Source organism: Urocitellus parryii, chromosome 2 (genome assembly GCF_045843805.1).
Source record: "Urocitellus parryii isolate mUroPar1 chromosome 2, mUroPar1.hap1, whole genome shotgun sequence".
Lineage (NCBI taxonomy): Eukaryota > Metazoa > Chordata > Mammalia > Rodentia > Sciuridae > Urocitellus > Urocitellus parryii.
Genome location: NC_135532.1, coordinates 184,667,932 through 184,693,413, shown reverse-complemented (window position 1 = coordinate 184,693,413; position 25,482 = coordinate 184,667,932). Strand labels below are relative to the sequence as shown.

The 25,482-nt window shown below is 39.6% G+C and overlaps 1 protein-coding gene across 1 annotated transcript in view; it reads right to left on the bottom strand.

Moving 5' to 3' along the window:
- Nucleotides 1-7,051: 7,051 nt before the first annotated feature.
- Nucleotides 7,052-25,482, bottom strand: part of Ehhadh (enoyl-CoA hydratase and 3-hydroxyacyl CoA dehydrogenase) — a 34,142-nt gene continuing 15,711 nt past the window's right edge. The window contains exons 4-7 of the mRNA XM_077795023.1: nucleotides 23,305-23,416; nucleotides 19,185-19,289; nucleotides 10,336-10,677; nucleotides 7,052-9,725 (exon numbers count right to left, since the gene is read on the bottom strand). Of these exons, the coding sequence (XP_077651149.1) occupies nucleotides 8,464-9,725; nucleotides 10,336-10,677; nucleotides 19,185-19,289; nucleotides 23,305-23,416 (1,821 nt within the window). The 3' untranslated portion in view covers nucleotides 7,052-8,463. The remainder of the gene's footprint in view (nucleotides 9,726-10,335; nucleotides 10,678-19,184; nucleotides 19,290-23,304; nucleotides 23,417-25,482) is intronic.

Genomic DNA, 25,482 nt, shown 5'->3' with positions numbered 1-25,482 from the left:
AAAGTCCATTTAATGGCATTAGATGAAAGCAAGCTTAATTCAATGTGACAGCAGTAGGTTTAGTATGATGAGATGTAGATATCAGAATAGCTAATGGGACTCTAGCAGCAGCAGATGTACTTCAAGATGAGAGAGATCAGTTTTGCTCCACTTTGGATTGATCACATGACAACTGAGATACTGCCTACCTTTCTGGTGGTTGCGGTTTTCCCAGGAACATAAATACATTAGCAAATGTTCAGAGAAAAAAAAAAAAAAACAGAATGCTTAGGATCCCAGAAGAAACTTACCAAGAAGAAGATGGGTCAAAACAATGATTTGGGAGGAAAATGCTAACTAACTTCATTTAGTGAAATTGCATTCTACAATTTCAGGAAAACCCATGGGAACTTATTTCATTTTGTAAATGGCCAGGGATACAAAGGATAGGTTATGACTGCAAGAAATTCCTATGTATATTCAGATGTGTTTATCGGAAGAGTTGAAACTGTCATGATCAGAAAAAGAATTAGATTGTTTCTACACAAGAAGGTACAAATAGGACCAGTGGAAAACAAGTTAGAAAGTATACGTTCACTCATAGAAGGAAGAATATTTTAAGAATCAAGACTAATGAAAGAGCATGCTATCTGATTAGAGGGTAAGGTTCCCATCAGTAACTGTGTACTCACAAGGGACACAGCTGAAATAAAAACGGCACTAATCTGAACCATATTTAACCATACTCACCTTGGACTATGATTGATGCTTCCCCTGGAAATGGATTCTTAAAGAGATTTTGTGTAGACGTTAGCATTGTGGGTCTTCTACAGTTGCTACTCCCAACTCTGTAAACCACTCCCAGAAAGAATGTTTTCTAGTTGGGAATATATCTGACCACAATAACAACAAGGAGGGAAAAAATACACACCAGCTTGAGCAACTTACTGAAATCTTGTCTCAAAATAGAAAATATGCATTAAATTAAGATCCTTGAAGCATACCTACAAGTCAGTTTATTTTCTAATTCTTAAAATAGAAAATAAGAAGGGCTGGGGATGTGGTTCAGAGGTAAAGCACTTGCCTAGTATGGTGGCGACCAGAGTTCAAATGCCATTAATGACCCCACAGTCCTGCCCCCCTCCCCCCCACACACATAAAATAGATAGGTAGAACTTGACCCATCAGCAGAGGGAACACAAAAAAATCAGAACAGCTCCATGTATGTTGAATTTATAAAGAAAATGCAAGCATTATATATCCTTTAATTCATAAATTCAATCAAAATATTCAATCATGTTCAAGTAATGTTGCCGGGGTCCAGCCCCAGCGGGGTCCAGGGAGTCCTGAAGGAGGAGTGGCATCGGCAAAATGATGAGACAGGAGTCGTTCCGTTTGAGCAATCTTCAGAGAGAGAGCTAAAGCTGCTTTCTCTGGGTCCCCTTTTTATTACAATTTTTCTCATCATTATAGATTCACAATACGTCATTGATTATATAATTTAAAACTTTGCCAAGACATGACATTTCCTTAACCATGATTGAAAACACACCAATCTACATCCTTCCAGGATATGACCCCCAGCCATACAATCATCAAAGTACAGAATCATCAATAAAACATGTCACCAATTTACATCCTTCAGATTTTCCCAAGATTTACTATTTTTCCCAAGATATGTTATTTCCTTATTAACTAATGCCAAACTATGTAACCAGACTCTAAGTCTCCTAGCCAATCATTAACCTAAAGTACACTTGTACTTTATTTTTAATCTAAAATTCCCATCTAAAAAAGTCCCTTTAAATCTTATATTTAAAATGTCCTCAAGTTTATGAATCGTCCTTAAAGCATATCAGAAACCTATACAACTAAAGACTTAAGAATTTCTAAACTTAGGAATCTAAATAAAATAATATTTCTAACATTATTCTAAAACTGTGTCTTATAAAGCTATTTTAATTAATTCCTAAATTTATTCTCATAAAACTGGTTGAGCTGCTTTCTCAAAGAGTTTCTTTGTTTCTCAGTCAAGGTGCACTAGTTCTCAAAGAGTTTGTTTCTCAGTCAAGGTGCACTAGTTCTCAAAGAGTTTGTTTTTCAGAGGATGATTGTTGTCTGTTATTAGGTTTGTCCACAATGTACTAAGATAGAAGAATAGCCTTTTATTTTGTCCTTGATATGCTGAGGGATGGTAGAACGGCCTTCAAGGCATGAACTACCTGTTCTGTTCTAGCCATCTGAAATTTAATTTGTTTGGCATTTAACATACTCATGCCTCCTGTGAGAAACATAAGCATGAAAATGCAAAGTCCCAATTACATAAAAAAGGGTCTCATGGTTTCGGTTACCCACCAACCAGCGTGGCTTTGCCAGCATTCATCCTCACTGTGACCCTGTCAAGACAGTGAGTGGGGGATCGCCTTCACCATAATGTAAATAAGGATTTTATTGCATATGGCTTCTCCCATTGTGAACTATTTTTTTTCTAACCAACAACAAAAACAATGTTCAACTTAAGTTCACTTGAAAATTTTGCGTTCTAAATGAGCACCCCCAAATCCTCTATTCTAAGTTATATGAAAACTAACTTCAAAATGTATTTCTAAAAATGAATGATTCATCAGATAGAACAGGCCAAAAATCATGAACTTATCAAATTGTGGAATTCTGATTAAATGGCTACGTATTTAAAAATCAAAGGCAGGATACAGAGAAAGGTCAGAGACAATGTAGTTTTGGCTTTCATGCATTAAATTAAGATCCTTTAAGCACACCTACAAGTCAGTTTATTTTCTAATTCTTAAATACATTCATACACTTGGCTCTAAATGCTGCAACTGGGTATCTAAAGAGTGTGCCCCCCAAAATGGTTCCTTTAAACTTCCTGGAAGCAATTCTTCCCATTTCAGCGCTTTCTCAATTGGAATATGATCAATGGGACAATTTTGATTTCCAAGATTCTTTTTAAAATTTTTTTAAAAATTTGTTTTAGTTATACATGACAGTAGAATGCATTTATGCACTTTGATACATTATACATAGATGGGATATAATCTGTCATTTTTCTGAGTGTACATGTTGCAGAATCATATTGGTCCGGAAAATGATCAGAAGTATAGATTTTTGTTATCTAACATTTATGAAGTTTGCCCTAGGTGTATATTTGCTTATGATATTAGCTAACAGTCTGAAACCATTCCCTATTACCAAACCATTTTAACATATTTCACCACCTCGTCATTTCTAAATTCCTTGTTATTGTGTTCTGTAATGTACACGTATATCAATATAACCTGGTTAGACCAAGGTTATATATTGATATATTATTATAGTAATAATAATATATATCATATATCAAGGTTATATATTGATATATGATATATTGATATATTATTACAGTAATAATGTCTGTTTCATTCTACTATCTTTCCTGTCTCCATATCCCCTTCCCTTCCCTCCCATCACTTCTCTCTACCTAACCTAAGGTAATGCTATTCTTCCCTAGTGCCCTACCCCCGCGCCTTATTGTGAATTAGCATCTGCATATTAGAGAAAACATTTGGCCTTTGGTTTTGTGGGATTGGCTTATTTCGCTTAGCATGATATTCTCCAACTCCAACCATTTACTGGAAAATGCCATAATTTTACTCTTCTTTAAAGCTGGGTAATATTCCACCTAGTATATATAACACATTTTCTTTATCCATTCACCTATTGAGGGACACTTTAAATCAGCATTTGGAAAGGCAAGTGAGGCGCTTCTTGCACCATCTAACCCCGAAAAGAAGCTTCCCCTCCGCTGGCCATCAACTCCACCGACGCTCTACCATTTCTCAACACGTGGCCTGGACATTTCGGGTCCTCAAGAAAAAGAAAAAGGGAGTCCTGTCTGGCCGGGACGAGGATGCCTTGCCAGTGACCAGAGCTAGCTCCCCTCCCGGGAATTCCTCCCGTTACCAAGGCAGCGCCAGGCGTTGCGTTCCAGGGCAATTCCAGCAACCCGGAGCCCAGCGCGGCTCCAGCCTGCGGCGCAACAGCCCAGGGAGAGCAAGGAGCCACCAACCGCACCGCGCGGGCGCCCCCGGGACCGCGGTTCCACGTACAGTGTCATCATCCTAGGTGACTGCACCAGTGCAGCTTGAAGCACTTGCCATGGCTGTGAGTGGCACTGATGGAGAGTCCGTCGCACTGCTGGAAGTCCAGTCTGCGGGCGGCGCAGCTCCGCGCCAGTGCCGGCTCGGCGTCGGTCCGGCAGCTCTGAGCGGAGCCCAGGTAGAAATCCTAGGAAGCAGCATTTGGGTGAACTGAATGCCAGCTGGCTGCAGACGCAGGAGGGAGCTGCGGCGTCCGCGGCTGTCTCGGGCTAAAGGGCGCTGCGACGGGACTGGGTCTGGCTCCTCTTCTGGAGTCCCATACTCACGTGCACCCACATATGGACAGGAGTGATCTGCCGTGGCTGCTTCTGTCATTCTCCCCTCGGTGAGCCCGGCCTCCGCGTGCACGCCGGGCCCTGGAATGTGGGCGTTGGTGTCGCCTCCTACCAGGGGCAAATACATCCCGCACACTCCTGTGTTCCTCCCACAGTCCCTGATCAAAGGCAGTCAAGGCCACCACACCTCGGTTTCTTGGTCTAACCAGGTTATATTAATATACGTGTACATTACAGGACACAATAACAAGGAATTTAGAAATGACGAGGTGGTGAAATATGTTAAAATGGTTTGGTAATAGGTAATGGGTTCAGATTACTGTTAGCTAGTATCATATGCACGTAGGGCAAACTTCATAAATGTTAGATAACAAAAATCTATACCTCTGATCATTTTCCAGATCAAAAATTTTTGGCTAAGTTCTTCTCAGATATAACCATTCTACCTTGCAATGTAAAATGTGCTCTCACACACGCTTCCCTGTAATGCTTCCCTCCGAATTTGGAGAATCACTCACACACACACACACACACACACACACACACACACACGCCCTCCACGGAAGGCTATGCACACCGCATATACCCCTCCCGACCCCCTCAGTGGATGGCTCTGGGCCATTTCTGAGCGAGGTCTTTTTCTCCCTTTCCCCCCAACACACAGCCTCCCAGAATGTCTAGCAAGCCTCCCTGCGCGCAGAGGGGGCAGGATTCGCCCATGCCCCTATGCGCCCCATACTCCCAAGCGTGTCTTTCCTAGTCTCTAGTGGTGCATGGCGGCTTGGGGCCCGGTTCCCACAGCTCCAGCGCTCCCCTGTTCCTTTCTACACTAACACGGAGCTTGTCTAGGGCTGCAGCCTTCCCAGCTTAGCGTGAAAGCAATTAGCTGTGTGCAGACTGTGTTTATGATAAAGTAACTCAGAGATGGAGGTTGCAGAGTTGAGACAGTGATCTTGGCATCAATTCCTCTGGAAAGGGTAGGGGGGATTAAAAGAGAAGGAGGTTTGAGGATGTAAGTCGGTGGTAAGGTCTGCTTACCATGCAGGAGGCATGGGTTGAATTCCCAACACACACACACACACACAAATATATATATATAAGAAATCAAGCTTACAACACAGTACCAACAAAGGCCTCAACCCACTCAATGAAAATGGGAGCTCCAGACTACCTCAGACCTTCAGCTTTGGGGCAAGGGGACCAGGTATAAATTAACCACGTTATTGAACAGTCATAGGATGCCAATGACTTGGGAGAAGATGGATAAGCAAAAGCTGTCTTCTGGCAGCCTTGTAGCAGCCAGGAGGAAAAAAACCTTCCATTCTTGAAAGAGGAGCTGGGAAACACATTATCTAAATTTTTAGGATACATCTCTAAAAAGGATGATTATTGACTTACAAATTACATATTTTAATGTTATATTGATCTACGTGTACATTGCAGAACACAGTAACAAGGAATTTAGAAATGACGAGTTGGTGCAATATGTTAAAATGGTTTGGTAATAGGGAATGGGTTCAGATTACTGTTAGCTAATATCATAAGCAAATATACATGTAGGGCAAACTTCATAAATGTTAGATAACAAAAATCTATACTTCTGATACTTTTCTGGATCAAAAATTTTTGGCCAAGTTCTTCTCAGATGTAACTTAACATTACAGTACTTCCAGTTCTGCTACTGGGGACCCCAATTAGTTTTGCTTCCTTTGATATAAAATAATACATGAACCTACATTTGTTCTCATTTTCTATATGAGGTATTGGTCCTTCACCTTTATGGGTTCATACACCCCTTTTTGGAATGATGTGACATATGGAACCTCCATATGTCATATACTTTTACACAAACATTATCATAAAATTTCAGGGGTTATTGCCTCATGAAATCTCTTTGTGGTTCCAAAACCTCAAACTAGAAGATACTGTGGGAGTAAAATCAGTTTTAAGAACAATAAAATTCCTTCAAGGTTGTAGAAGAAAAAGCTAATGTGGTTTTTGCCTACATTAATCTGAAAATAAAACACATTGGAGACAGTTACCACTTTCAAGACTCTTTCCCTTTGATGCCTTTAATTTCAAAGAGAAAGTTATATAAAACCTAGTAGTATACATCTTAAAAATTACTCTGAAGGGAAGGAATTTAGCCAGGGACAATGCCACAGTCCTGTAATCCCAGTGATTCTGGAGACTGAGAATGGTAAAGTCCAGACCAGTCTCAGCAACTTAACAAGATGCAGTCTCAAAATAATGAAAAGGATGTAGCTCAGAGGAATGGCACCTGTGGGTTCCATTCCAAGTATTGCCAAACAATAAGAAGAAAACACAGACACTTGATTTTTATATTTAGTTTTGATCAATTTTTTTCCAATGGAAAACTCATATTCCATGAATTCAAGATTTCTTAGAGTCTTGCTAAGCTGCCCAGGATGGCCTAAAATTCCTGGGTTCAAGCAATATTCCCACTTCAGTCTCCTTCCTCGCAGGGGCTACAGGTTGGCACCATCATGCCCAGCTCTATTAGGACTTCTAATAACTTGATTCCTGGCTTTTCAAATTTCTCTCACAGGTGAAACTATTGCAAAAGCAGCTCATCTGCTTCATACTGAAGGAAAACAATATTAGCAACGATTTGTCTGTTGAGTAATAACTTTATTGAGACAGAATTTACATACCAGGCAAGTCACTATTTTAAATTACAAAACTTAACAGCTTTTTAGTATATTACCACAATCATTTTAGAACATTTCCAAGAAAACCATTAGTAGTCACTCCCCATTCCAGTATTCGAGACTCAGGAAAATTCTTATCTACTTTGTTTCTATTTGCCTACCTTGGACATGTTCTTAAATGTCTATACAATGTAAGGTGTTTTGTGATTAGCTTCCTTCACTTAGTAAAATGTATTGGAAGTTTATAATGCTGTACCAGATATCAGGACTTCATCTTTTTTCATGGATGAGTAAGAGTCTACTCTAAGGACATACCACATGGTTATCAGTTAATGGACATTTGGGCTGTTTACAGTTTTGGATATTATGAGTAATTCAGCTCTCAAAATTTGTATGGATTTTTATATTGACTAGTCCCTGAACTTTGAACCACATAAGGCAAAAAGTTACACAAGAAGGGCATTTATAGTGAAACAAAACTATACATAACTTGCTTTGCAATCAATTCAGATATTTCAGATTCAACTATATCCACATGTGAATTCACAAAAGTTTATTTTGACAGGGAAACTGGCATAGTTACACTATTGAAGAATTAAGAAATCCTTAAAGGCTAGATGATCACTAAGATCCTTCCATAAGCTAACAACTTATTCTTTCTGTTACTCCTCCTTGAATAGGAAAGACCAGGTTGTAGATGTTCTATGTCCCAGGGGATACACTACAAACATTGCTGAGCCCCTTGCAAGCAGCACGCACAGCTGTGCACAGGACAGAAGTGATCCCAGGAACATGACTTGCCAAGCTGCCCTGGTGTGCCCTATTTGGGTCTCAAATACTTGGTGCCCTCACCAATTTCCAACTATGTTGGGCCTCTTTCTGGCTACTAGTCTGCTTATCCTTGGGCAGTGTTTCATGCCCCCTCCCATAGAGATCCTCACGGCTGACTCTACCCTACAAACCATCTCCACTCCACCTCCGAGGATACAAACCTAACTTCAACACAGGATTCCATGTTGGATTAATGCCCTCTGGATACCAGGTCCACCATGTGCTCAGGAGGTGAGGGGCATATATGATCCACAGGATTTTCCATTAATAATATGTGAGATTAAAAAGCCAAAAGAAGTTTATGACTTAGCTGCATCAATCATGGAATTTATCTGAAAGGAAGACATTCAGAGGCATAGAAAGTACATTCATAAAGATTTCCTTCATTAGAATCAAGAAGAAAAAACATCAAAAAAAAAAAAAGGTTTAAGTAACCAATTACTTCTTTTGCTTTGCATTTCAGAGAACTCTTACTCTGGATTCTTGGAATTAACTTTATTGAAATCCAGTGAGTTTTACCCGATGCCAGCATGGAATGCACAGCCTGAATCACAATTTACTGCTGGGGGGCCCTGCCAAGCTTTGCCATTCTTTCAGAGGAGGGTTTCCCTGGGAAGCCAGCTTTTTTAGGTAGTCGCTGGGCTCCAGTTGGGGAATATCAGGATTCTGCCTGTAGTACTTCTGCAACTTCTCCAGAACTGTGGGCAACCCAATTGTGGAAGCATAGAACATGGGCCCACCCCTGTGCCTTGGCCAGCCATACCCATTCAAGTATATGACATCAATGTGCTCTGGGCCAGCAGCCATCCCTTCTCCCAAGATACGGAACCCTTCATTGATGAGTGCATACAAGCTGCGCTCAAGGATCTCATCCTGGCTAATGACATGGGGTTCAATATGATGGGTTTCTCTATACTGTGACAGAAATTTGGAAAGCCAGGGATCAGGTTTATGAACCTTTCCCAATGGCTTGTCATACTGATACCACCCCCGCCCTGTCTTCTGCCCATAGCGTCCTGATTCACAGAGCATATCAGGAATTGGGCAGTATCTTCTAGTACCCCGCTTTCGGACAGGAGTACCAGGAGGCAGTGTGCGTCCAGTAAGACCTTGTTCCTGGCGAATTTTCCAACCCACATCCAACCCAGCAAGGTCAGACACTCGAAAGGGTCCCATTTTAAAACCAAACTCCTCCAGCACCTGATCTACCTCCTCTGGCTTGCTACCTTCTTCTACCAAGAAATACGTCTGGTTATAATAAGGGACCAGCATTCGATTACCAACAAAGCCACGGCAGTTTCCCACTACTACGCCAATCTTCTTAATCTTTTTGGCTAAGTTCATAACAGTGGCAATGGTGCTGGGGGAAGAGTGTTGGCTAGGAATAACCTCTAACAACTTCATTACATGAGCTGGTGAGAAGAAGTGTGTGCCAATGACCAAGTGTGGTCGATTGGTGGCAGAAGCCATCTCATCCACGTCCAGGGATGAAGTATTGGAGCACAAAAATGCTTCAGGCTTGCACACGGCTGACAGTTCAGCAAAGACTTGTTTCTTCAGCTTCATATCCTCAAATACTGCTTCAACAACTAAGTCTACACTAGCAAACTCCTTCATAGATGAACTGAACCTGATTTTTGGTCCTGACCAAGGCTGGCCATTCTGCTGCATTTTGGATGCTTCCTTTTCCAAGATGGAAGTTATTATCTTCTTTGCAGCTTCAAGCTGCTTTTGGTCTACTTCTACAGCAACCACAGGAATCTTGGCCCTTGCAAAAGAAATGGCAATGCCTCGGCCCATCGTTCCCAAGCCTGTAGAGAGAGTGCAGGAGAAAATGAATGATTCAGTGGATGGGGAATTAGAAACTAACTTATTGGCCACAGTTTCTATGGCAATGTGGCATTTAAAAAGACTGATTCAAGGACACAAATGGATGTCAGGGCATTTTAGTGAGCACAAGGGAGCAGTGGAAGACTATATCACAAAGTGATGGTGTTTCTGTGGTAGGAGGTGTGATGCATCAGGGACCACAAAGACAAGAAAATTGATCCCAAATACTTAGCTGCAAGAGTGAAAGGCCATGCTTGAAATGTGCTACAAATATCAATCACTGTTTGGAAATCCTGGAGCGAGAGATTCATACAGAGAAGGGTTAGAGAGGAGTAAACAGTGCCCACAGTCTGGAGAGACAGCCAAGGTCAGGCCCTCACACCACTAGAGTTTAGCTCACTCTGGAAAAGGTTAGCATCTCTAGGCCTCACACATAAGATGAAGGCAGTTTGAGGACTTGGGAGAGAATTACTGGAGCTAACAGGAGTAGTGATTTCAGCATAGAACCTGGGACCTGGTGTCCTGAAGTAAATGTTAGCTCTTGACATGCACACATTTGGAGAAGCCCATGAACTGCCCCCACATGCTTACCAAGGACACCAACGGAGGAGATGGGTCGTGCTGATGCTGTTTTCCATGAGGCCCCAGAGGGAGTGGACCATTTACTTGCATTCTTTTCAGCAAAGAAAGCATATTGCAGGGCTCTAGCCTGCCCTGATCCCCGAAGGTACATAAATAGCTCCTCTTCCTCCTTGATGCCCACTTCATAGGGATACTTCACAGAGGCCTGGACTGCACGGACACAAGTCTCTGGAGCCAGGCACCCAGGGTACTGCTTCTGCATCTTTGCAAAGGCTTCCCTGAAAATGGTGTCCATGTTGGGCAAGCTTGGCACTGTCTTGTTCAAGATTCTGCGAGATTCTAAAGGTTGATCTGAAAGGAATAAGCATGATCAGAGATTTGGGAATGTTACTTAAACAAAGGGACTAGATTATACAATAACAATGATAATCAAATTCCAAAGTAAATAATATTTATTAATATATTTAATGGAACACTAATACCAAAATCTTAGTCATTGTTGTAACTAGTCATTTAAGAGAATTTAAGGATTCAAGACAATTTTAAGTTACTTTATTCGCACGTGAAAGTCACATTCTATTTTTATTCCAAGGACAAGATAATTTTATAATAGATTAAATATTATTGTGTCAAAGAGTCTAACACAACAACAGTTCTGAGATAATATCTGATATACAAAATAAAGTTAACTCAATTCTTATGACTAAAAAAACCTTTAAAACACATATAAAAGGGGCTGGAGCTCTGGCTCAGTGGTAGAGAGCTTGCCTAGCATGCGTGAGGCACTGGGTTTGATTCTCAGCATCGCATATAAATAAGGGTCTATTGATAACTAAATAATATTTTAAAAAACACATATAAAAGAATACAGTGTGATATTGATGCAAGGGTAGGCATATATATTAATGGAAGAGAATTGAGAGTTCATCAATAAATCAAATTATGGCTAATTGATGTTTAACACAGGTGGAAAGCAATTCAGTGGAGGAAAGGAGAGTCTTTTGAACAAATGTTGAATACCCATATGCAAAAAAGATTAATTAAACTCAGATTGTTACCTAGCAACTTCTGTAAAACCTCAAAATTAATCATAAATCAATGGAATGACTAAAACCATAAGAATTTCTGGAAGAAAACATAGGGATATATATGTGATGTTGGTTAGATGATGTCTTCTTATATATAGCACCAAAAGCATGATCCATAAAAGAAAAATAATCAATAAATTGAATGAAATAAAAATTAAGGACTTGCATTCTACAAGGGACCCCATTAATAAAATGACATGAAGATCCACAATGTGGGTGAAAAATTGAAGTGATGGGCAGGATAGTACCATCCCACAAATGTCTATGTCCCAATCCCTAGAACCTGTGAACAGGTAAACTTAACTGGCAAATGGAATTTATAGGTAGGATTAAGATTAAAGGTTTTGAGAAGGGGAGATTACCCTCTGTTATCTGGGTATACCAATCTAATCACAACTGTGATGGGAGAAATTCAACAACTAAGAAGGGCCTCTACCATTATGATCACTGAAAGAAGCCCGAAGCAAGAGATTACATATCATAGGATGCCATTTATAATATGCCCAGAAAAGGAAAATTTATCATAAGAAAAAAAACAAACAATGGTTTTCTAGGTCTTGGAGCAGGAGTCAGCAATAAAGAGCATAAAGAAACTTTTTGTGAAAGTGAAAAAGTTTTAAAATTGATTAACAGGGACAGTTGAAGAATACTGCACAGCAAATTAGGACTCATTGAAGCTGTAAAAGTAACCTGGAAATGAAAGAATTGAGTCAGGTACAGGATCTTTCAGAAGATAACTGTAACATTTTATAGAAGAACACAAAATCAAACCTTAGTAAAGAAAAACCCCATGTTCCTGGATATACATATTTAATAATATAAAATATAAACATTTTCCACATATACTATATAGGAACATCTACTCAGAACACTTGTGGTTCTATATTTTACTAAATAATTCAACAGGATGAACTTAATGTTTACATAAAAGAATAAATGTGTAAACTCTAGGTATTAGAGAAATTATTTTGTCAACGTGCCACTGTCTCCAGAATAAATCATTAAATGAAAAATGTACAGAAAATCTACAAGCACTTACAAGGCACCTCCATTAGAGAAAAACCTATGACTCTGGCACCATATGTGAACATATATCCCCAGGGAGGGAGCCTGGTCTGGATGTCATCATGTGCACATAGGCATTATGTAATCTCATCCCTTGCTGTAAGCTACGAGGCAAGTCTATTTCCTAATACTTGATTACTTACAGTGTTGAGAAGAATGCTTTTCAATGAATGATGTCACATGGTAAGAGCAGCACTCAGAAGAGGAGCAAAGACAGTGGTTATTAGCATGAGGGCCCTGCTGACCCTTCTGCTTTGGAGACAAGTGAACTGTACCCAAGAGACCCACAGATTACTTGCTCAACTGTCCAGTGAGTTAGCCCAGTCCTCAGTGTTGAGGGGGAGGCAAGCTCAGCAGAAAAGAATGGATGGCCTATAGTCCACTGCTGGTTCCATTCACTGGTGGCCTAGAAGGGAGGCAAGAGAGGACAGGGGGGAGAGCAGGAAGGGGAGGACACGTGTGTAGAGAGCAAGTGGATGAGGAAAGAGGCCCAGTTCACTGCATTGTGACCTGAACCTACTGCTGGCATAACCCTCTCCATGGAACAGGGCAGATGGGTCTGGATGTCCCAGAGCTGGAACTCTGTCCTGCCACACTGCTGCTGCTCCCACCATGCCTGGGGCTGCCTCTCAAAGCACAGTCATATCAGATTTCTTTCAAGAGTTGAAGACATTCAGATGGCCTGGGACCCACCAAGACTCAGTTAAGATCCTTAAGGATGGGGCCAGAGCAGGATGATTTTTAAAAGAGTTTTTAACAGTCGTTTTGAGCTATCTCTCCTGGAGGTCCAAGAGCAGGGAGGGGTGTCAGCCCACTATATCAGGACAGCTGCAGGGTCTGGCAAGTTTGTCTGAGGCCAGTAATTGGAAAGAATAAAAGGGAGAAAATGAGCAAACCAACCAGAAAAGAAAAGCCTGCTTAATGGAATGAAGCAATTATTTCTGACCCACATAATCCTGTTATCCTGAGATCCTCAGAACCTCTCAGGCTGTGCGTAGTCATCCTGGGAGCTCTCCCAGGCTCCTGTCCAGGACAGCCTAGCGCCAAATGAAGCACATCCATGGGACAGGTTTGGTCAGGGCGCAGTCAGCCAGCTTTTCCCTGCCTCGTCTCCTGTCTCTCTCCTTCTGTGGCTGTAGTTGAAGGATGCTGTTTTCTTCCACTGTTGGGTTATTAGCAAAGAACATAGGCAGAACTTCCCCCTCATGTCTACAGAGAGAGATGTTGTGAAAATATTTATTCTACACTCAGACCAGTTAGTTTTAAAGTCACTCAGACTAGCACTGAGTGGAATGTTTTTCTTTTAGTCACTGTGTATTCTTTAACTTTGAACCATGGTGAGAACTATTCTTTCTCTCTGAATCATAATGAGTACTATCAATTTTGACTTTTACTAACTTGTTAAACAGCTATACACGAGAAATTATGATGTCTCTCTCTCACCTGTGTCCCGTGCAGGTGATGGGAATGAGGTTCCCCTGGATGGAATGGGCTGGCTGAGAAATAAAAGCTAGGAAAAATGGAACAGGGAAAGAATCACAGGACACAGAAAATAATTTCAAAAAGTGAGGGCAGGTCAGTCTAACTAATCACACAGAGGCACTGCCTAGTGATTCAGGTATACTTATAACTGAACTCTTTCATGGGCCCATTCACATGAATTTTGACTTCATTCTATTTGGGATCATAAAGATGAAGATGAAGTGTATTCAAATTTTGATTAAAAATAGAAGGAGAGGGAAAAAAAGATTATTTCTCCTTCATCCTTTTGCTAACCTGACAGGAACAGATTCTCTCTGCCTAAGCTAAAGAGCGGACTCAGCATGCAGTTCACAGAATTCCTTTCCTCAGACACACAGGAGCGTCTGTCTCCTTCCTAGCTGTGATAAGCAGTAGCCTCTGTGCATCCTTGAGGCTCTGCAAAGGATGAAACAACTGTACAGGCTTCAGGGAGATCACCTACAGTAAGTGTGTAGCACGTTAAGGGGAAACTAAATGTGGACATGTGCTGAGCCTCCAACATGAGACAGGGTCACTCTTCTGTTTTGAAACTTGTTTATATAGAATGTTCATAGAAAATAAAATTAAACTACAAGATCAAAAGATAAAAGGAGGCAGAAGGCCCAGGAAACCAGTAAGGTTTTTTAAAAGCCACAAATCCAAATGAACAAATACACCAAGTTCTTTGGGCAGAATTGGAGTTCTTCAAAAGTCCAACAGCCCAGTGCAGCCACTACCACATAGACACAGAGAGAGCACCACCTTGAGGCTCCCAGGTGGATGTGCCCTGGGCCCATCCCTGCTGGAAAGGGGGGCACAGAGCCACAGGGTGTTGGTCTTTGCTCTCACTTGCAGCTTCATGCCAGAAATGCACACATGGAGACTGGGAATTCTCACTCAGTTCTGGGACAAGCCAGCTGCTGGCCACATGCAAGTGCAAACAGATGGCCTTACACAGGACCCTCCCCTTTCCAGGTGAGCCAAAGCAAGCAGGTCTGGCCCAGGAATCCTGCATTCCTCCACTAAGTCTATTGTATTGCTATAGACTAAGGGGCTTCATATAACAAGAAAATTAAGATGTGTAAAGCTAATTAGCTAAAATAGCCAATTTGCCAGGATATGTTAAGTTTGTAGAGAAATCTGCAGTACATTAGTAGACCCATTTGTAGATATGTAACCTCTTATACTCCTTTCCCACCTATAACTGGTTCCAAAATTGATGAGTGGAATAGTAACCATAGGATATAAAGAAGGGAATTCCCTATCTCATGAGATATAGAAACTAAATATATCTTCTTAACCTTTACTTTTGTTTGTTTTGATTCAATATTTCAGTAGTGACTAGGGAAAAAAGGCCGAAATCAAAATTTTTCAAATGAAAATTCTTTTCAAATTTTTCAAGTGGAAAAAGTGAATTAAAAATATTTGCACTTATTGTTTCAATTAAGATATCATTCACATACCACAGAAGTCATGTGGCTTTTTAACCATGTTTTTCATAACTGACTTGCTGATGTTTTAAGATGGCAGTCAGGTGCTGGGGATGTGGCTCAAGTGGTAGTGCACTCACCTGGCATGTGCGCGGCGCTGGGTTCAATCCTCAGCACCACATAAAAATAAAGATGTTGTGTCCACCGAAAACTAAAAAATAAATATTAAAAAAATCCTCTCTCTCTTAAAAAAAAAAAAAAAAAAAAAAAAAAGACCGCAGTCATTGCTTGCACATCACGTGGAAAAAGTAGACCCTAGAAAATGTAATCTCCATTCTTACCCCTATGACCTCTACTCAATGGTTCTCAAATGGTGGTCTCCAGAGCACAGCACTAACATCACCTAAGCACTTGATAGAGACAAATTCTTTGCCCCCACCCTCTATATATTGAATCAGAAAGCAAAGAGTGGAGCCTGCAAACTGTGTTTGAAGCCATCCAAGAATTTCTGATACACAGGAAAGTTAAGGAACCGTTTTTCCATATCAAGACAATTGCACCAGCATTACAGAAGCATAAATCTCCTTGTATTCATATATTTATTTATGATAAATGCATATATATTTAATAACTAGTGCATTAGATTTTTGTGGTACCTCTCCATCAAGTCAATACATCAATTTTGTTTTGCCAAATGATCTCATAGAGCTATATTTAAAAGCAAACAACAACAAAAAAGGGAAACATAAAAAGAAAGGATAAGCACACAATCTGCAGTGAACATGAAAGGAACAAAATAAATAGGCACAGCTAAACTATGCATTTTGTGAGAACCTAAGTGGCAAGTAGAGATAAAATTCTGAGTCAGTCCTGTTTTGATCAGTCTGATTTCTCTACCTTATATCTCTAGCGTTTATTATCTACGAGAAAACAGCACCAAGCCATCACAGGATTTCAAACACTGGTACTCATTAAAAAAATAAACAGCAAATGTCCTGGAAATTTTCTTGGGACTCTAGTCACTGAACTCCAAATCTGACAGGGTGAGGCTGCTCAGAGGATAGCAAGGACTACACAAAAGAGAACCCAACCATTGGAGCCTTTGTGGTATCAGAATATGATTTGAAAACAATTTTGTGGATACTTTTCCTTTTATGGATGAAAAAAACATAAAACCCCACAAGGAAATTTGTTGTGGTACACATTTCTTCTGATGTCTAGTCCGAAGCCCATTTCATGCACCCCTTGCATGCTGGCCCAGCTCCCCCTTTCTCCTTTCGGTGAATTAATGACTTGGGTAATAGGGAGAGATAAATATTTTTAAAAATTAAGGATTTTCATTATCTATTATCCTAATACAACTTCGGATAAAAATCTACTATAGTGAGGGCTGGGGTGTGGCTCAGCAATAGAGCACTTTGGCTTCCCACATGTGAGGTACTGGGTTCAATCCTCAGCACCACATAAAAATAAGGTTTAAAAAAAACAATTATAGTTCATTATACTGGTTCCTTACACAAATAGGTACGTGAACACCCAGACATCTGTGAAATTTCACATCAGGCAGTTTTCTTCTTAATACTACATGTAAACATTTTCTCAAGTTCTTCAGTTTTCTTCAAAGACACAAGTTTTAGTGGCTGAATAGAATTGTCTCATTGAGATGGATCATCTTTTAGGTAATTATTTCCCTAAAATTAGACTTTTTAGATGTTTCCATTTGTTTTAAAGTTTGGTTTTTTTTTTTTTTTTAGTTACACATGGACACAATGTCTTTGTTTATTTATTTTTATGTGGTGCTGAGGATCAAACCCAGTGCCTCACATTTTCAAGCCAAGCGCTCTGCCACAGAGCCACAACCCCAGGCCGTTTCCATTGTTTTTCAATGATAAAGATTCAGTAATCATTACTATGCTTGAATCTTTTTATAATTCTGTGATGATTTCTCTAAGTAAATTACCAGGAATAGAAACACTAAGTAAAAAAAAATATAAATACTTTTATGCCTCAGTATATCAGTGGCCTATTGACCTGTAAATAGGATGTATTATTGAAGCCAGATTTAAAGTTAGGTAGTCAGTGTAGTTAGGTAAATCGGGTCTAATATCGAGTGAAATCTAAAATGGAGGCCATGCTGGGAATGACTCAGGGAAAACAGGACAACTCATGGAGTGTTAATAAAGTTCGAAAAGGCCCTAGGCCAAAGTCCACCTGAAAGAAATGTTAATGAACATCCCCCAACAGATTCAAAGACAGCCCATCCCAAAGAAGTGTTAATGAAGCCCAGGATACAGCCCCCAACAGATTTGGAGATAGCTCATCCCAAAGAAGTGCTAATGAACAGCAAACTTGACGACTCGGAAATGACCAGATTACTCCTTTGTCCCAAACCCTTCCCACCTACATTCCATCACCAAACCTATAAAAAGGGGAACACATTGCCCGCTAACTGGATTCCACCTTTTGGGTCCCCTTCTTCCTCCTGGAGAAGTCTTTTCTTCTGTCCTTTAATAAATTTCTAATTTCTACTCTGACCTTGCCTCGGCGTGCTTCTTTGGTGTTATTCTTCAACATCGGGGAGCAAGAACTCGTCACCGGTCAACAGCGGTAACATTATTACAAATAGTTCAAGGAAAGCTTATTAAATATTCAGTCTTATTCCATTAGTTTTCTGTTTTTTCTAATTTTCTTGGCAAAAATTAGCGACTTTTGAATTTTTCTTTCCATTTATGAGGTTTAAAAAGCATGTGAGAGTTAACTACACATTTACTTTACAATCCAGTTATCCCATTCTCAGGTATTTACCTAACAGACAAAATAATATCTATTTATAAACTGGTGGAGGTCTAGAGAAGAATCGACTTAATGTCCACCAACTCATAAACACATACAGAAATTGGGGTTTTCTCATTTTATGAAATATATTTTAGTAATCAAATCTAACCAAATATTGCAACAATACTATGACTCTATAAACATTACACTAAGTGAAAGGAGCCAGACACAGAAGACACCATACTGTATGCAGGATTCCATCTACATGAAATTCTAAAAAACGTAACACTGCAGTGACAGGAGACAGGTCAGTGGCCAAGGGAAAGACAAAAGGACCTACCAGAAAGTGGCTTGAGGATACTTTCTTAGTGTGGCACTGAGCACACGATTGTGCACCGTTACCAACACTCACCACCCTACAGTCAACTTGGATAAACTTATTGTGTAAACTGTAAAAAAAAAAAAAAAAATCTCCTTTAAACTGCTTTGGCTGACTGACAGCACCATTCCCAGAGGCAACCATGCCATTTCTGGTGAATCCTAACATACATTTTGCACATGGACCAACAGTTATATTTGTCCATTCTCCCCAAAATACATTCTATCCATCACCTCTTTTTATAACAACAATGGCAAACCACCACAAATGATGCTTTTTTCACTAACTAATATAATATATCATGGGTTCATGCCACATCAGTAAATTCATTTTTAAGTTCTATGACAAAGCAGCATCAAGCCATCACAGGATTTCAACACTGGTATTCATTAAAAATATAAACAGTAAATGTCCTGGAAATTTTCTTAGGACTCTAGTCATCGAACTCCAAATCAGACAGGGTGAGGCTGCTCAGAGGGTAGCAAAGACTACACAAAAGAGAACCCAACCACTAGAGCCTCTATCACATGGGTGTCCCATAAGGTATTTAAGGACTGTCTTGTTAAAATGGACATTTAGCTTGTTTCCACTCTTGTGAAATTATCATCATCATCTTCTTACCTAAAATTCTCTGGGCAAATTTGACTGCTGCTTCTACTGGGTCTGAGTTCACAACTTCATCCAGAATGCCCAGTTTGAGTGCATCACAGGCCAAAATGTGTCTTCCTAAAATAAAACAAGTCAAAGAATATGAGGTTAAAGTGAGAATCTTGTTCTCTCTAGTAGAGAAGGCTCTTTCTAGGATATAAACATCTACTATGAATTGCCAGCCTCCTGCGTTCAGGGTGGCCCCAGCAGCCTTAGTGTTGGAAGGAAGGTCACCTCTAGGGAGTTACAGAAATTGATCAGGGTTTGCATCACTATAGAACTGTCTGGGCAGTTCTTCACCACTTATAAGATGTGATCTGATGTGCATATTCTGAAGTACAGGTGTGGCCTTAAGCATGGGGCCAGAAGGAAGGAGAAAATGACAGGAACTTTCTTTCTTGCAAGGCACAATCCTGACCTCAGAAAAGCAATCATCAAATCAGTCTTGGTGGCAATAATTCCTGGGTCTTCCCTGCCCTTAAAATATTGGCAGATGCCACCTCTGCAACAAAAACCTCCATTCCTGGGTCCTATGAGTGCTTCAGAGAAATACAAATGGGTTTTTGTGACCAGGTGAACAGTTCAGTGATTTCCAGGGTCCTGCTGAAAAGCAGTCTTGGGTCACTTTTCTGGAAGTGCCTTGAAATCAGGCTTCCAGATCCTCTCCTGCAGTGCAGAGGGGGTGTGGAGTAGGTGAGTGGTGTCAGGGGTCAAGTGTCCCATGTACACAGTCACTTTGGGTGAAGTTAAGTAAATCAGCCTAACCAGGTTAGGGGCACTGAGAGGACATAAATGGAAGATAGAAAACTAAAAGGATCTCTGGGACAACAAAGTAGGGGAATATGAGCCACCCACAGATGGAATGAAAAGCTCTTCATCTGTAATGATTTCTTTCTGGCTTGGATTTCACAAAATGAAGGAATACCACTACTGTTCTCCCAGTGTCAGTCACATTCCAAGCAAACTTACTCTCTTTCAAAGAACTAAGATAGGCAAACCAAATCCTCAGGCTGTGCTTTAAAATTGTTTTCCCTTGGGCGGCCCTCAGTGTATATGACAACTCCTGCCAACAGGCTCTAAGAAGAGCCCTGTGTAGGTCAATGTCAAGAGATCCCAAGGCAAGAATTCTAAATCAGACACTTTAAATAGTTCACATTCTGTAAAAGGAACTTATAGCATTATAAATTAAAACAATTTGTAAGTTCATTTTTAAAATAAATTTAATGCTTTCAATTTTCTAACTTTCCTTCATATTTTATAGGATTTATAAGTCCCATCTCATTTTATTTTAATTAATTAATTAATGTACTTATTTGGGGGAAGTCAAATCATTTTATTGAGGAATTGGAGGTAAATAGTAAGTACTAAAGAAGCACTAAAAAGGACAGTGAAGGTGGATGTCCTTGGCAGGGCCAGATCTTGCTGTCTCCAGGGAAAATAAGCTACCCACATCATTTTTAAAGAATAAAGTCAGGGCTGTGGATGTAGCTCAGTGGTAGAGTGTTTGCCTAGCTAGCATCCCTGAGGTCCTGAGTTCAATCCTCAGTATCACAATAGAAAAAAATTTAATGCATATACCATGATATAATTTTCTAATGTATACACAGTTTGTATTATACTTTTTGTATCAAAACATATAGATTTTGCTGGGCATAGTGACACAGGCCTGTAATACCAACTACTCATGAAGCTGAAGCAGGAAATTTACAAGTTCACAGTCAGTCTGGGCATCTTAGGGAGATCCTGTTGAGACAGTGAGCTCCCCCTGACAAAGGACAAATGCAGTCCTGGGACTTAATTCATAGCCTGTCAGCTATTAAATGTGTGCTATTTGCTTTTTCCTGCTCTCCAACCTTGAACTCATAGCCTGTTCCACATTGAAAAGTGTGGTATGTTTCTTCTCTATCCCTCTCACTCCATAATCTTACCGACCTCAAAGACCAGGTACATCCCTAAAGTCAGGATGCCTTTGACTTAACATCTGCAAAGATAAACTAGATAACAGAGTGAAAATATTTGGGGATTGCTGCAAATGGCTAATGACAAATTCCCTGGCCCCTCAACCTGTTACCCCCATGATTTTGCTTTCTTCTACTCCTCCCTCCAGGTGTCCTCCTAATAGCCAGTAACTCATCTCATTACAGGACAAGGATGACAGACAGGATGAAGCATCAGTAGGACAGACTGTAACATCTGGTTCCAGACTGCACAACTGATTGCCCTTCCCCGGAGACTGAAGAGCTCACATAGAAAAAGAAAACACTTTTGTAATGTACCCAAAGTCAATTAAAGTTTCTAAACTGTAGTTCACTCCTCCACACAAATAAAACTAGCTCTTTCATTTGTTCAGAGAGGGAGTGTGATCTCTACCAGAGTTGACTCCCCCTCCTTGAAGAAAAGTTCCCCAACTAAAGCTTTGTCTATTTTCTATCCCTTGGACCAATTTTCCCTTGTATTGTTCTGGTATCACCATCTCAAAATAAAATTTACTAAAAGGGCTGAGGTTGTAACGAAGGGGTAGAGTGCTTGCCTAGTGTGTAAAAGGCCCTGAATGGAATCCCCAGTTTTGCAGGAAAAAAACAAAACAAAACCAAAACAAACAACATATATCTAGTAGCAATTCTCAAATGCTTAAGTCATACAGCCCTTCACATTCTTAAAACTTATGAAGGACTACAAAATGTTCTTGTTTATATAGGTTATATCCATCAATATTTACTGTATTAGAAATTAGAACTGAGAATTTTAAAAATTAAAAAAAAATTTTTTTTAGTTTTGGTAGACCTTTATTTTATTTATTTTTATATGTGGCGCTGAGACTCAAACCCAGTGCTTTACATATGCCAGGCAAGTGTGCTACCGCTGAGCCACAGCCCCAGCCTAAAATAATTTTTTAACAAGGTCTTTTTAAAAAAAAAAAAAAACTTCAGTTGTAGATAGACACAATACTTTTATTTTTATTTATTTTTATATGGCACTGAGGATCAAACCCAGTATATCACACGTGCTAGGCAAGTACTCTGCCACTGAGCTACAACTCCAACCCCATATGAAATAATTTTAAAATAATAATGATAAAATCATTCTATTTAAAACATTTTTATACAAAATAACCATATTTACAAAATTTTTAAAATTTGCTCCTTTTACTATATATATAGTCTAACACCAAATCCTTATCCTAGTTTTACTCAGTAAGAGTCAGACATGAGAATAATAATATATAGCTAAGCTTATGGAGTCCTTACACATGTCTAGGCGGGTTCAAAGCACTTAATATGTATTGACCTATCTGATCTTCACCACATAATCATAGGGCCAGTACTATTACATACACACATGTGAGAAATCTACGAAAGGTAAAGTGACTGATCTAAGATGGCAGAATTAATTATATTGTTTGGAGTAAATAGATGTATTTGTTCTTTTCTCCAATGCTTCCTCAACTGAAGGCCTCCATAATGTTAAACATAACATTTGACAAATCTAGGGTTTAGTGTTATATTGTACACCTTCTCCACTGAAAAGAAAAACTTCTATTTGTAGCTAATAACTTAAAACTTGGGAAATGAATAATTCAGTCATTTGTAAACTTAAACTGGAAAGTTCATCCTGAAAATTTTGTCTTTAACTCTAATTGATATTAAAATTTCTAAATTAGATCTGATTACAATGTTCCCTATATGAACACAGGGTCTATGAGCAGTCACTTAAACTATAATATAACTAAATTTGATGAACACACACATATGCTTTCCTTATGGAGTTCTTATCATGTCTAAGAGGGTCCTAAGCACATGATGTGTATTAACCTACCTGATTTTCACCACATCACTATATGATAGGCACTATTATTATCCACATATGTGAGAAATCTAAAGAACAGAGAGGTAAAGTGACTGACCCAAGATCTCATAATTAATGAGATCTTCATGGTAACATCTGAGAAAGTCTCAAGGAAGACATTGTTTCCATTTTACAGATAAGACAATTTATAGACAAAAAAGTTAAAATATCCCTTTAAGGTGGTAGCAAAAGTGGTCAGGCCAGCCTCACACTGGTCTAGACAGTCATGGGCAAGGTTTACACTGACCTGAGGTAATTAAGTCAAGTGCAGCAGGAATTCCAATGAGTCTGGGGAGAAGCTGGGTTCCTCTTGCACCAGGAAGAATTCCTAGTGTGACTTCTGGGAAGCCAACGTGAGCCTATCACATTGAAGGTATAAAGGCCGACAGTGAGATAATACATTCAGATTTTAAGACAAACTGGATTAATGCCCTTGGTTTCCTATACCCTCAAAAACATTGTTTCATTGGATTCAACAAGAGTTTCCGCAGGGAAAATTAGTGTATATCCTCTCCCTTAATTAACAGCACAAGTAGAACTGTGCTAGGTTTCACATGTCCAAGACTTTATGCTCCCTAGACATCTCATACATTTCTTCTCTGAGTCACTTATGACAACAAAACAAATAGCCTCCAGGAACAGTTTTCTGGTAACCTGCAAGAGCCAGGAAGCATAAAAAACTGAAAAGAGAACCAACAGAATGGGTTGATAATATTGGTAAATTATAGACAGTGATAAAGGACTTGTATCTAGAATATACTAAGAACTTTCACAACTCAATAGTGAAAAAGTAAAAAAAAAATCAATTAAAAATGAACAAAGGATCTGAACAGACATGTCTTCAAAGAAGGGATAAGGACAAGGAGAGGTGTTTAATATTATTAGACATCAGGGGAATGCAAATCTAAACCACAATGAAATACAACTTCACACCCACTAGAATGAGTACAAGAAAAAAAGCAGACAATAACAAGTGTTGGAGAAGATGTGGAGAAGACAGAGCACTTATACATTGATGGTGGAAATGTAAAAGGGTGAAGTCACTATGGAAAACAATTTGACAATTCCTCAAAGATTAAACAGAGTTATTGTAAACCCAAGAGCAATGGAAACACATGGCCACAAAAATCTCTTATGCTGAAAAAGTAGAAAGAACCCAAATGTCCACCAGTTGATGAACAGATAAACAAAATGTCATACAGCCATTCAATATATTCAACACCAAAGAGGAATAATGAACATATTCATCCCACAATGTGGGTGAACATGAAAGCATTAAGATAAGTAAAAGAAGCCAGTCACAAAAGACCACATGTTGGATGAATCCATTTATATCAAATATCCAGAATGGACAATTCAATTGATACAGAAAGCAAATTAGTGACTGCTTAGCATTACAAAAAGAAGAGGATACAAGGTTACCACTAACTGATCCAGTTTATTTTGGGTGTGGGGAAATGTTCTAAATGTGGGAATGATTGTACAACTCTGTGAATATATTCCTATACTGCTGAGCTGTATGCTTTACAGGGGTGAATTGTATGGTAGGTGAATTACATCTCAACAAAGGGCACGTATATGCACACACACAGGCCTGACAGTAACCTCAGTTTACACAAGAGGGTGAGCTTGAGTCCTTACCACCCTGCCTTTCCCAGCCATTTAAAAGTGGTCAGAGCTCTGTTACTCCTTTACAGTCAGATTGAAGGAAGCTGCCACATACCCAGATGGTTACGCCAACAGTTCCAAAATACCTTGTCTATTTGAGCCCCTCTCCCAGGAGGTCTACCTGTCAGTAGATCACCACACATGTTCCCATTGCTCATCCCAACCTCCTGACTTACTAGTCACTGAGATCTCCCCTCACTATAGAGAAGGCTGGGAAGAGAGGAACACATTAAAGGAGCACTTACAATATGCATGTGTCTTCAAAATCTTATTTGAACACTCTATGGAATATAGTACTGGTTGAGCATCCTTTACCCTAAATACCTGGGATTAGAAGTGTTTTCAGATTTCAGATTTTGCAATATCTGAATATACACAATGAAATCTGTGGATGGGACCCAAGGCTAAACATCTTTATGTTTCATACACACCTGATGCATGTTGCTAGAAGGTCATTTTATACAATATTTGAATGTGCCTGCCTTTCAATGTTTACCTATCACAGGAGATGGATCATGTATGGAATTTTCCTCTTGTGGCATCATGTCTGCACTTAAAAATTGTTGGATTTTGGAGGCTTTGGTTTTGGGATTAGAGATGCTCAACCTATGTATTTATATGATGGAAAATTACGTAACCTTTTTAAATGACATTTTAAAAGAATGTTATAACAAAAATAACATGATTTCTCATCATAAACCATTGAAGACCCAGACAGGCATGACATTCAAAGTACTGAAAGAAAAAACTGCCAAAC